This window comes from Monoraphidium neglectum, assembly GCF_000611645.1.
Source record: "Monoraphidium neglectum strain SAG 48.87 unplaced genomic scaffold scaffold00359, whole genome shotgun sequence".
Classification (NCBI taxonomy): domain Eukaryota; kingdom Viridiplantae; phylum Chlorophyta; class Chlorophyceae; order Sphaeropleales; family Selenastraceae; genus Monoraphidium; species Monoraphidium neglectum.
In genome coordinates this window covers 17,412-29,502 of record NW_014013269.1, presented here as the reverse complement: position 1 = coordinate 29,502, position 12,091 = coordinate 17,412, and the positions used below count along the sequence as shown (strand labels likewise).

Here is a 12,091-nt window from a genome sequence, read left to right as displayed (position 1 = left end):
CCCGCGCTGCAGCCAAGCAGCAGGGGGGCCAGCGCCGCGAGGTGCTCAATGGCGGCAGGGTCCAGCACGGTGGCGTCGCTCCCAGACGCCTGCTGCGGCGTCTCTGCGCCGTGCGCCTGCTCCGCCTCGCGCTGCGGCGCGTACGGCGCGGCGGCTGCCACGGGCGAGGCTGCCACGGACAGCTGTGGCGGCAGCCTGAGCGGCAGGAGGTGGGTGGCAGGCGGCGGCCTGGCGAGCGGGGCGGGCTGCTGCTCTTGCTGCTCTGTCTCGTCGACGCCCTCTACGCCCATGCAGCTGCTAAGAAGCTGCAGGAAGTCGTCCGCGAGCAGCAGCGACGCCAGGCCGCAGTGTGGGTCGGGGTGCTCTTGGCCGTGATGGCCTCGGCCCTGCTGCCGCCGCTGCTGCTGCGTAGCGGCGGCCACGGCTGCCTCCGCGCCGAGCCGGCTGACGCCCCTGCCACGTGCGGCGTCGTGGCGCATCGGCGAGCCCAAGCGCGAGTGCGCCGCGGCGCCGGCGCCGCCGTGGTGGTGCGCGGTGCCGCAGCTGGTGCCCGAGGAGCTTGGGGCGTGCGCGCCGAAACGCGCCCCGTGCGGCGCGCGCATCGGCGAGTGCGACCGCGCGGCGGCGCCGCCCTCGTCTTCCATCGCATACTCAGACTCAGTGCCGCCGGTGAACGTGTCGTGGCACGACTCGTAGCCCTCGTCGTCGCCGTACACACCCTCACAGGCGCCCCTGCCGCCGCCCCGGCTGCCGTCCTCGTCGCCGTCCGCCTCCTCGTCTTCCTCGTACTCCATCGAGCAGCTGCTGTCGTAGTCGTCGTCGTGCGAGCCGCGGCGCGCGGAGCGGCCGGGCTTGCGGTGCACGAGGCCCATCTCACACAGCGTCACAAAGCGGTTCTTCACCTGCGTGGCGCATCGAGGGGGCACGGGGCCGTTGGGGTGAGGTGTGTGTGTTTCAAAACCTGCGACGCGGCACAGGCAGCTAGCAGGGCGACTTGAGGTGAGCTTTGCGTCGCGCGGAGACCCCGCCTCCCCCACGCCCTTGCAGCCGGCCCGCCCCTTTCCGTGGACCCCTCAGCGGCACCCATGGAACGCCGCCTTTTGGGGGGGCCTACCCCTACACCCCCCACGCCTCATGCTGGTGTGTGCAGCCAGCCATGCCCATGCGTGCGCAGATGCGGAGGTCGGTGTATGGGCGCCGCACGGGCGGACCATGGAGCTCACCGCGTTGTCGGTGCGCCCGCCGATGAACTGCGCGATCTTGGTCCAGCTGTTGCCCCACTTGCGGTAGTGCCTGAGCAGCTGCTCGTCCTCCTGCAGCAAGTGGGTCGAGGCAGGCAGGGCCGGCGGGGCAGGCGTGAGGCCAGCGGGCTTTGGCTAGCGAGGACGGTCGCAGGACAAGGCAATGTTTGCGGCAGACGACGGAGGGTTGTGCGACGTGAGGACGGTGCATAGCGGCCGTCGTGCCACGCTCTACAAAGGCAGGGTGGGTCGGTTCACTCACTTGCTTGCTCCACTTGCCCCTGCGCATGGTGTGGGCATTCTTGAGGCTGACGTAGCGGCGGCGGCACTGCGCGCACACGCGGCAGCGAAGGAAAGTGGTCAGCGGGGCAAAGAAAAAGTGCTGACCAGGGCTGCTGGCGGGCTCTGGGCCCACTTTCAGCTCGCAAGCCAAGTATGAAGATGGTCCGTGTTGCTGGGGTGCATGGCGGTGCGATCGTTGCAATTGATGCCACAACAGCACGAGCAGCAGCAGTCACTGCACGGGCACGTCGCCACGCGGCACTCGCCTGCTTGCTGCACTTGGTCCGCATCTCGCGCGCAATAGTGGCCCAATTGGTGCCCCACACACGAACCAGCTTCCGCAGCTCCGCGTCCTCCTGATGTAGTGAGCGAGCGCGCGTCAGAACATTGCGGACATGCTGACCATCAAGCGTCGCAGGCTAGTGCCGTTCCAGATCAAGTTGAACTCACATCTTGGGTCCATATGCATGGCAGCGGCATGGTGGCACAGCCGCGGCACGCTGGTCGAAGGAGTGCGGGGACCCAGGGCCGCTTGGTCAGCTGCCCAGTGACACCGGCAGAATAATGAACAATCCTGATGAAAATAATATTCCAGAACACGCTTCACAGCCTTGTGGAGCGGATTGACCGCTTGCTGACTGACGCGTCTGGGCCGTATCAACGTTCAATGGCGCACTATGACATGAAAACGTGAGAGATTGTATGGTTTCGGTGAATTACAGTGGTCGTGGTTTCAACACGCTCTGGCCCATGCATTGGTGATGCAGTTCTGCCCACCCGGCTGCCCTGCCGCTGGTCGCGCAGCACGGATGCTGGGAAGAGCGTGTCAGCTGGGCGCGGGAGCCTTAGTCGTCCCAGCTGATTTCCGCAACTCTGCACGGGCAGGCGCAAGGTGTGGTCAGAGGCGGCGTTGATGGAGTGCAGTGCTTTAGCGAGACTTCTGCTGCTTGCTGGCCAGAACCCTTGCGGATTAGCTGTCAACACACGGCCGTACACCCATGGGGCGGCGTTGCGGCGCACCCATCAGCTGCGACTCAAGGTTGATGATGGTGTCCCGGCACTTGATCAGAATCGTGTCCCGCCTCGCCACCTCACACTCGAGCTGGCGCACACGCTCTGTCGCCGCCGCGGCCGCGGCCTCAGAAGCTGCGCTGCCGCCAGCTGCGCCGCTCCCGCTCCCGCTCCCGCTTAGCCCACCAGCGCCCCAAGCACCGCCTCGGCTGCCAGTTGCAGATACCTGCTCCCATCTCGACCGCCAGCTTTGCGCCTTGCGCCTGACAACTGCCAACTCCTCCTGCACGTGGGCCAGCTGCAGAAGGGTGGATGTAGTAAGTGTTTCGGTCAGTGCGTGCAGCTTGCGTGTGTGCGTGAGCTTGCATGTGTGTGCGCGTGCGTGCGTGCGTGCGTGCGTGCGTGCATGCATGCATGCGTGCATGCGTGCATGCGTGCGTGCAACCTGCATGTAAATCATGTGCTCCACTGCTTTGGTGCCTTGGGGCAAAGTGTGATTCACGCACAGACTGTCGTGAAAGCCTATTTGGTGGGCAAGCAATGAAGTCCACCAGACCTAAATTGTTGTCTCTAATCAAGGCTTGCCAGCTCTCACCACACCTGGTTGGTTGTGTTCTCAAGAAGCAGCTGCCCCCGCCTCTCCTCTGCCGCAGCCGCGGCCTCGCGCCGGGCAAGCGCCTCACGCAGCGCCGCGACCTCTGTCTCGCGCCGTTCCTCCAGCCGTGCAGCCTGCAGCGCCAAGGCGGCGTCACCCTCCGCACGCGCCGCGCGCCGCTGCGACTCCAGCGCATTGCGGTGTGCCTCTGACAGGGCTGCCACCTGATTGCGGCGGCAAGTGGGGCGCGGCACCCTTGCCGCTTTTCGTCTGTGTTTGCTGTTGTGCAATTGCCCGGCTGTCTGGCGGCGCGAGCCCTAGTTTTTGCACGGCGCAACGCAATGCACCGCGTGTACTGACACGGAACATCTGCCGGTGGCGACGCCGCATTTGCTAGAGGCGCTCAACTAATTCGGGCCCATGGCCGCCAGTGCAGCAAGGTACAGCAAGGGCGCCGGGCCAGTACGGCCACTCACCCTGGCCCTGTGCCCCAAGTCCTTTTCTTCAACTGTCACCTCGACAGCACGCCCGAAGCTGGCCGCCGCCGCAGCCACCAGCTGCTGTGCAAAAGCGTCTGAATGGCGTGTGTCACGCGAAAAGGTTGGGAGACGAGGTGGGGGCAGGCTATTGATGGAGCCTCTGCTTCTGTCAGTCGCATGTGGCAGCTTAAGCTGGTGCCGGCTTGCTCCAATAATTGCTGTGCCACCATTTCGCGGCTCCAACGGCTGGACCGCTGTGGCACTAGACTGCAGAGAATTCAGCCTCGATGCAGAACTTGACAGACAGGTCTCAGTAGCCCGGACGGTCACCTTCCAGAGTGGACAGAGCGCTGCTCGCACCAGCGGCGGCGCGCCGCCCCCGTTCGGCTGGCGCGCGCGGCTCACCGCTGCTGCTCAGGAGGCCCTGGGCGCCACCCTCTGTGGCAGACCGAAGCGAGTCTGCACACGCATGGACGAGCGCCGCAAAGTGCGCCACATCCACCTCCTTGGCTGCCCCCATATCCTGCACGAGGAGATGCGCCGTGATCCAGAGCAGGCCTGGTTTGCGGCATGCACCGCTCAATTGCGTGCCATGCTGCGTGCGAGACATGCGTGCACCACCAACAACATGCTAGGGCGCGGCGGATTGTGCGACCGTCGAGCCAAGCCACCTGACACCGACCGGCTGGCTGCGCCGCCAGGGCCCACGGCCCCCTGTGCAGCTCACCGCCAGCAAACGGGCGTGGGCGCGCGCTATTGTGGTCGCCGTGCGCTTGTGCTGCTGCCGCACTTCTCGTTGCAAGGCCGCCAGCAGCCCACGCAGCCGCGGCCCCACCGCAGACACGAACCAAGCTGCGGGCGGCTCGCCGCCGCCAGCGTTCCAGCTAAGAGGTTCAGTCCCTATCGCCAGAGGGGTTGAGTATGTTGGTGCAACGAGCTGACACGTCTGTGCAACATCGCAGTCCAGTGCTGCATCAAGGCCAGGCACATCATGCGGCAATGGCCGCCTCCATGCTGATGCATTACGTTGCATCAGTTGCATAACGTTATCACATTACATGTGTGATTTATTCACCTTGAGGTGCAGGATTGATCCCTATCGTGTGGGGCGGCTCTAGCTGACTAGGCAGTTCTGCATCGAGCAGCACGAGCAGGCCGCGCTCGTGGTGGGGCAGCGGTGCGACCGCGGGTGCGCCGTTCAAGCTGCACGAGTGGTCGAGCCGTCGATCCATCGTGTTTATTTCCTCATTCAAGTTTGATTGATTCGCATCGGTTGCTATCAAACCATGCGCATCGCCGTCTGGTTTCCGTTTCGCGAGAATCGTGGCCCAGCCCGTGTTCGAGACCGCCGTGTATGCCATGATGTGCGCGTTGACAAAGATGTAAGATTGATTCATACCGTTATTGAGATGTGCTGGATATGGTTCCATACGAGTGGGGCACTTATACTGCGCAGCCGCTACCCGTGCTGTGTGTCTCCTCGAACACCGTGGACGGCGGTGTGTTGTATGCGTCCAGCTTGCCTTGGATGCGCTTGCAGATAATGTGCACAGTGCTGCGCTGTAATCGAGAAGAATTACATATGCAGGAGCCCCGCAAAACCTGCCCTTAGACCCCAGCTGTGAGACTCATACGCACAAACGAGAAACGTGAAATCCGTGCAAAATGACATGCCAAGTCAACATAAACAAAGAGAGATATGCCAAGCAAGGGAGACAGATACGCCAAACAGCCCGCCCCCTGCCCGCGCCGCGCCCCTCTGCTAGCGCCGTGGCGGCGCGGGCCACCCCGCTAGCCAACGCACCTGCGCCACTAGCTCTCGCAGCACCCCTTCTTCTTCCGCTGCTTCGCCCTGTCGAGCTGCGACGTGAGGTTGATGGGGGACAACGCGGACGCCGCCTGCTGGTCCGCCTGCTCCTGCTGCAGCCGCTGCATCACGTCGCGCGCGATGGACGTGAACGCCTGAGGGAGGGGGGGCGCGGGCGCGTCGCGGGCAGCGGGGCAGTGCTCATGAATTGCAGCCTGCAGGGCTTCGCTGTGACAAAAAAGACTCATGAGTGCGCCGAGGCGGGCTGGCAACCTCGCATGCCATTGCCTTGTTACAAGCTCCCCGTCCTAGGCCCTGGCTCGGCCGGCAACCCTGCAGCGGCCCAAGCATATGAGCCCCACCCGACCAAGCACCCCGGCGCATCACCTCCTCCACGTTGCTGTTGTCCTTCGCGCTGGTCTCAAAGAACGCGATGCCGTACTCATCAGCCAGCGCCTTGCCCCGCGCATAGGGCACCGCACGCCGCTCGTCCGCCATATCACTCTTGTTGCCCACCAGGATCTGGGAGGTAGTAGGGAGAGTGCCGACAGAGGATGCGAGCAAACCAGGTCTAGGGTTGCATAGACGGGCGGCTCCGTTGTGTGCGATGTCCACAACACATGAGTCGTGCGCGGGAGAGGAAGCAGTGCGTCGGACGTAGGGGCGCACAGGGCGCCTCGCAGCCGGCCGGTCTGGTGCCATGTGGGCAGCAAGCGACAAGACGGCGGGCCCCTTGAGCCGCCGATCAGCACATGCGTGCGCGCACCTTGTTGACTGTGTCCGAGGCGTGCTGCTCGATGTTCCGCATCCAGTTGCGTATGTTGTTGAAGGACGCCTCATCGGTGACATCATACACCAGGAGGATGCCCATGGCCCCGCGGTAGTATGCTGACGGGGCGGGGAGTACGTGCGCGTTTCAAAGAGCATTGTGTGAAGAAATGGACCAGAACAAAATGGTCGCGCGTGTGGCCTGGACGAAGGCCGCAAGTGGCAGGGCTGGCCCTCAACAGCCATGGCCGCGGCATTGCCAGCCTCGACCACTACATTGCAATGCTCTGCGTGCCGTGACCGCATCAGCTGCGGGTCCCCCAAATTGCCTCTAATGCTCCAGCTTGCATGGTGTTTGGTAGTCACCCAGGAAGTAATGCTGCAAAATCAACAGCCGCTGTACATGCCGCTGCTGTCACTCCTGCTGCTGCTGCTCTTGCCGCCGTCACTGCCACCCTTTCTGCCAGGCCCCTCACCGCTGGTGATGGTGCGGAACCGCTCCTGCCCCGCCGTGTCCCAGATCTGCAGCTTCACCCATTTGTTGTCCAAAAAGATCTTCTTGATTTTGAAGTCGATACTGAAGAGCGGGCGACAGTGAGATGAGCGTGAGATAGACGCACGTACACGCGTGCCAAATGCGCACATCCATGCACCAAAATGTTGATTTGGGGCTCATGCGCACCCCCTCCTGGGGCTCAGGCGCACTCCCTTTTCCTGCACCCCCTGCTGACTGCCGCCTCTGCACCACTCCAGCAGCATAACGGCAGGTCTAAGCGCTTGCGTTGGTGCCGCCAGCCAGAAGCCCACCCTATGGTTGTGATGAAGCTGGGCGTGAACGACTCCTCAGAGAAGCGGAGCAGCAGGCAGCTCTTTCCAACGCCGCTGTCGCCGATCAGCAGCAGCTTGATTAGGAAGTCATAGTCGTTCCTCGCGGCCCGGCTCATCGCAGCCGCGGGCCTGCACCGCCCCTGGATGCGCCTCGCGGGCTGCTGCGATTCCCAGAGGGCAGTGGACACAGCGCGGGGGTGAGGATGCGGCGCTCAACAGCCTGTGTGCAGAGGACTTGGGACACAAGGCTTGATGCGCGGCAGTGGCCTTGGTGCATGCGCCGCGTCTGCGCTGCGAAGCGATTGCTGGTGATGGCGCTCTGCGCTTGTGACTGCCATTTCCCTTGTCCTGGCAGCCGGGTTCCCCCATGCTGCACGATGCGTTGCTGCTGGTATGTGATCCCGAGCAGCAGCATTAGGCCACCCAGGTGCCGCATCAATGCACCTATCGCAGGACATGGGTGAGGGCTGCCCCGGCGCGTGTCGCACACACGAAACTCTGTTGCGACCGACGCCAGCGGCATCGCAACACTACAAGCGCCTTGCGGATGCCCGCTGCGCTCACCCGACGACTGTGCCGACTCCTAGGTAAAAAGCCCCCTCTTGAACCGCTGAAGGGCTGCAGCCGCGCCTGCTCAGAGCTGCTGGTCAGTTGGCCCTCCTCGTCGACCGCAGCCAAGCACGAATCCAGGCAATCTCTCACGACCTCAACGTTATAAAAGCGTGGAAGCCTGGCTGAACGGATCCGATCTGACGCAGTGAGACTGGTACGCCCTGTGGAGTTGTTATTGGTTCTAGGGCAGTTGCTTGCTCATACACCGCATCTATCCTGATTCATACACCGTAGCCCTGTGCTGCAACAGCTGGGGTGTGTGAACGGCACCGGGCTGGCCACCCCGCGCATGCACCGACAACTCATGCTCTTGCTGCTGCCACCTCGGAAGCGACACGCGCAGCTTGAAGCATCGCGCGCGCATGTACTTGCTGCGGTAAAGCAGGTGGAACTGAAGTGGTTGCATTTCAGTTGCCCCCCACTTGTTGCCAACAGCAATCCTGCCGCCGTCCCCCCGCCCTCAAAGCCCGGCGCGCCTGACTCGTCCATGCCCAATCGACTGCGCCACAATGTTAACCATCAGGCGGCACCACCATGGGCACGACCCGCCCGCTCGTCGCATTGGATACTGCGTCCACCACCGCTGCGGCAGCGTCCTCGTCAACCAGGAACCGCACCGCCACAGCCCCGGACTCTGTGTACTCTTCCTCGCCGCTGGCGGCAGCGCCGTGCCGCTGCATCGCCCCGTACACTGCCCCCAACGACTGGAACGGGCACTCTGCCCGCAGCTCGATTTGTCGCTTGACAAACTGCTTTGGGGCGGCGCGCAGGCAGTCGCGGGCGGCGCCGCCGTATGCCCTGACCAAGCCGCCAGAGCCAAGCTTGATGCCACCAAAGTGCCTGGGTACCGATGGGCAAGGGACGGTTTGAAACCAATTAAATGACTGCGCAGGTGAACGCAAGTGGACACAGTTGCTGTCAGTATGGCTGCGCTTTGCACCTTGCTGCCTTTGATTGGCGGACAGTCCTGACTGCCGTACCGCACTTTGCCTGACGGCCAGGTGGCATGCCTAGTTCAGACCGCGCATTTCGCAACTGTGCTCTCCCCTCACGCCAACCGCACCTGGTGACCAGAACTGCCACGCCATCCAGACCGTCGCCCTCTATAGCCCCAAGAATTGGGCGCCCTGAGGTGCAGCAGGGCGCGTTCAATGAGCAAGTTCAGGGGGCAGCATGTAATGTTGGGGGGACACCAGGAGCGTGTGACCCAACAGGTTTGAAAGCACAAATGGAGAGGATGAACTTGGGAAGGCCCGTGTTGGCGTGCTCAGGCACTCGCTGAAACTCTTGAAATTCAGTGCTGGACTGCACACAAGGACCGCTATGCAGTCGTCGCTCCACCCCACATATGGGCTGGTCAATATTGACAGGTGTGCCACTGCTGCAAGCACCTCAGGCCGGGCGCCCGCAACTCCTGGTGCTCACCCGCCGTCCCTCCGGGCTCGCCGTCGTCCGAAGAGCGATGTGCTGCCCCCACTTTCCAAGCAAAACAGTTGTGAGAGGCAGCGGGGTCGCCCGCCTCCTGGATTAGCCGCATCGCCTGCGGTGTGGGCGTGCGCGGCGTTGGCTGGTGGCAGCGGCTGACTTGGGCCTGCTTCTGTTGCGTGTGCATGCTCGCATGCAATGAGTGGACGGCGGCGAGGGTAGGGCGTCTGCTGGCTCTCAGGCCGCTCACCTGGTCGCCGGATTGGACGGGCCACGCGGTGACCAGAAACTGAGACTGTGGATGTCGCGTGTGTGCATGTGCGTGCATGTGTGTGTGTGTGTGTGTGTGTGTGTGTGTGTTGAGATTTGAGGCCTTTTGCTTGTGTGTGCAGTGTGATTTGCACGGGGACTGCATATGCATGAACATGCTTGGCTGCGTGCACAATGCATGTCTTGAATGCAAGTGAGCGCAGGTGAGGGGGTGTGCATGTGCGTGATACTGTAGCACAATTTGCTTCACATGTGTATAAATTACCTGGCACACACGTGATGCAAGTCACCCACCTTTTTAACCTCCACCTCCAGGCTTGTCTCACATTGGATTGTCCAGTAGCCGCTTGCCTGAGGGTTGTGGGGGCGAGGGGTGCGTCCAGGCCATGGCAGAGTGGAAATGCACCTCCACAGGCAAGTGCGCATTACTCATGCTTCTACAAATGGAAGACCTTGAGAACAAGACTGAAGGCATACATCAAACTTACCCCTCCTTCACTTGCTGCAGGTGGGGCGCTCTTTGCGGCCGCTGCTCGCACTGGTGCTCCGCTGCTGCCGCATGTCATGAGGCTTCCTGCCTGCTGCATGCCGCACCCAGGAAAAGCTGCTGGCAATCGTGCAGCTAGGCACGGCTGTAATCTCGACAACATTTTGGCTGCAGCGAAAGCGATGTCGAGTATCGATGAAACTCTGGACCGTGCCCGATCTGGCAGGATTGTAATCAAGCAGTAAATGTATACAGCATGGTAGCCAGCTTGAAAATTGTGTGCCTGCGGCAATGGCGTATGATACTTCATCATTCTCATCCCACCACCCTCATGTCTCCCAGCCCGCCCCTTCCCAGTGCCTTGCCTTTCTGCTGGAAAGCATGGGGACCATGGCACGTCATCACATGCAATTATGCGCGCAGCATGCTTTTATGCGTGCAAGGCGCCGTGCCAATGCTGTGATCGCGAAAATCCATTACTGCACCTCAGGGGCATTTGGTCACTGGTACCATGGGCTTTGACTCGCTGATGGACGCAGCTGACCGCCCAAATTCTGACCACACTGCGCACATATCACATGCATAATGTCCGTCAACCCAGAAACATGCTGAATTACATAAACACAAATACCACGACACTTGCATGGGCAAAGCAAACACTGAGCACCACCACTTGCACGTGTAAGGAAAAGTTTAGCCAGAGCAACGCCGTGCCATGAAACTGTTGTGACTGTAGTTCTGGTGACAGTGGCTTGCGAGTCGCAGACAACCCACCATGGTGTCGTATTGGTCTTGACCGTGTGAGAGTGCAGCAAAGTAGACACCGGCCAAAAGCATCAAAAAGAACAAGGCACCAGCCACCCAGGGCATTTATAACATACACAATAACCCCACAGGTCCCGACCACGGCCCCTCACTGGCCTCACAACCCACCGTCGCGCCGGAAACGGAGGGGGGCCTGCTGGTAGGGATGCCCACGCACGATGTATGCATTGAATCGCGATGCTGCTGCAACGCGAAGCAACTGTCTCGACGCATCTGATGTTTGACCAGAACAGATGCAACCACACATTGTAAAGCCCGCAATCGTGTATTCGTGGCATTTGTGAGCTGCTGCGCGTGGGTTGCACGAGACTCACAAGGCATGGCGACCAACAGGTCCCGGGTGCTAACTTGACTGCACAATCCCAGGTGACGCAGGATCCAGCATCGATGCCTCGCCTGCCAAATGGTTGGGCTGCCCTTGGCAGCGGGTGGAGCTCACAGGCTGCGCTGCCTTCTCAGGGCCTCGAACGTGGCCGTCATCAGGGGCATCCTGCAGGGCGGCGGCATTGCGCGCGGGGCTGCAAATGGTGAAGGCCAAGTGGACCGGGAATTGGGGGGCATTGGGCAAGGTGTTGAAAGGGGGCGAGCAGATGGGTTGGCTGACACGGGGACAGATCACCAGGTGAGGTTGCAGGTCGCAGCTTGCGTGATTCGGCTGCAGGCTGGCAAGCAACAGCAGCGCACACTCAGCTTAACCTTGTCAATCGATTTTCTTGGGGACCTCACCTGGGCCTATCAAGGTTGCAGCCAGGTGTTGATAAGAGAGCAGAGTAGGTTGAGGCGAACGGAGGCGGCGCTCAGCTTTGGCTGGGGCCAGGCTGAGAGGCAGGCTATGCGAAGAGCAAGGCAGCTCTCTTGCGGAATGGCAATCCCGTCTCCCGTGTGTATAGAGTTTGTGCAAGCAACCTGCAGGGCGGAACGGGGCGCAGCAGGGCAAGATCTTGTCCCTTGCAGGGCCTGCCCACGTGTGTGGGACCAACCCCAAGCAAGAGCCGCTGCAGCGCGAGCGCACCAGCTGGATATCCAGGACGCCGCCACCTGCTCCGGCCTCATGAGCGCCTGCATGTTCACCGCCAGGCCTGCGTGTTCCAAGTGAAAAGTCATGACAGAGTGAGGCGCTCGTGCTGGCCGGCGCAGCTGCGGCGCAGTCGCGCGAGTGCCATAGCTATCACACTTCAACTGCCCCCGCCTTTTGCAAGCGCGCTGCAAGCATGCGAGTGGTTCAAGCTGCTCACACGCGACAATCGACACCAGGTATGTTGAGTTGATGCGCTCCAGGCCGGCCGCCACCGCCTCCTGCAGGTCAATGTCGGCCTCAGCCCCTGCCGCAGCTGCACGAGCTGCGAGCGCCTGGCGCTGCTCCTGGAGCGTCTTTTGGGTGTGCGCACACGCACGCGCGCATGCGTGCGTGCGTGCGTGCGTGTGTGTGTGTGTGCATGCGTGCGTGCGTGCGTGCGTGCG

The 12,091-nt window shown here is 62.1% G+C and overlaps 3 protein-coding genes across 3 annotated transcripts in view; all 3 read right to left on the bottom strand.

Annotated features, from left to right (window-relative positions):
- Positions 1-297: 297 nt before the first annotated feature.
- Positions 298-1,530, bottom strand: MNEG_2990 (hypothetical protein; the record flags this gene model as incomplete). Its single annotated transcript, XM_014048539.1, has 4 exons — positions 298-305; positions 461-902; positions 1,224-1,313; positions 1,504-1,530. The coding sequence occupies 4 exons, from the start codon at positions 1,528-1,530 to the stop codon at positions 298-300; spliced, it is 567 nt and encodes a 188-aa protein (XP_013903993.1).
- Positions 1,531-5,420: 3,890 nt separating this feature from the next.
- On the bottom strand, positions 5,421-7,127 carry MNEG_2989 (small rab-related GTPase; the record flags this gene model as incomplete). Its single annotated transcript, XM_014048538.1, has 5 exons — positions 5,421-5,570; positions 5,803-5,937; positions 6,182-6,303; positions 6,660-6,760; positions 6,991-7,127. The coding sequence occupies 5 exons, from the start codon at positions 7,125-7,127 to the stop codon at positions 5,421-5,423; spliced, it is 645 nt and encodes a 214-aa protein (XP_013903992.1).
- Positions 7,128-8,135: 1,008 nt separating this feature from the next.
- MNEG_2988 (IMPACT family member in pol 5'region) overlaps positions 8,136-12,091 on the bottom strand; it is a gene marked incomplete at both ends in the record, with an annotated part of 5,696 nt that continues 1,740 nt past the window's right edge. The window contains 8 exons of the mRNA XM_014048537.1: positions 8,136-8,463; positions 8,687-8,750; positions 9,049-9,163; positions 9,299-9,343; positions 9,613-9,669; positions 11,070-11,148; positions 11,643-11,709; positions 11,866-11,992. Coding sequence (XP_013903991.1) covers positions 8,136-8,463; positions 8,687-8,750; positions 9,049-9,163; positions 9,299-9,343; positions 9,613-9,669; positions 11,070-11,148; positions 11,643-11,709; positions 11,866-11,992 — 882 coding nt within the window. The remainder of the gene's footprint in view (positions 8,464-8,686; positions 8,751-9,048; positions 9,164-9,298; positions 9,344-9,612; positions 9,670-11,069; positions 11,149-11,642; positions 11,710-11,865; positions 11,993-12,091) is intronic.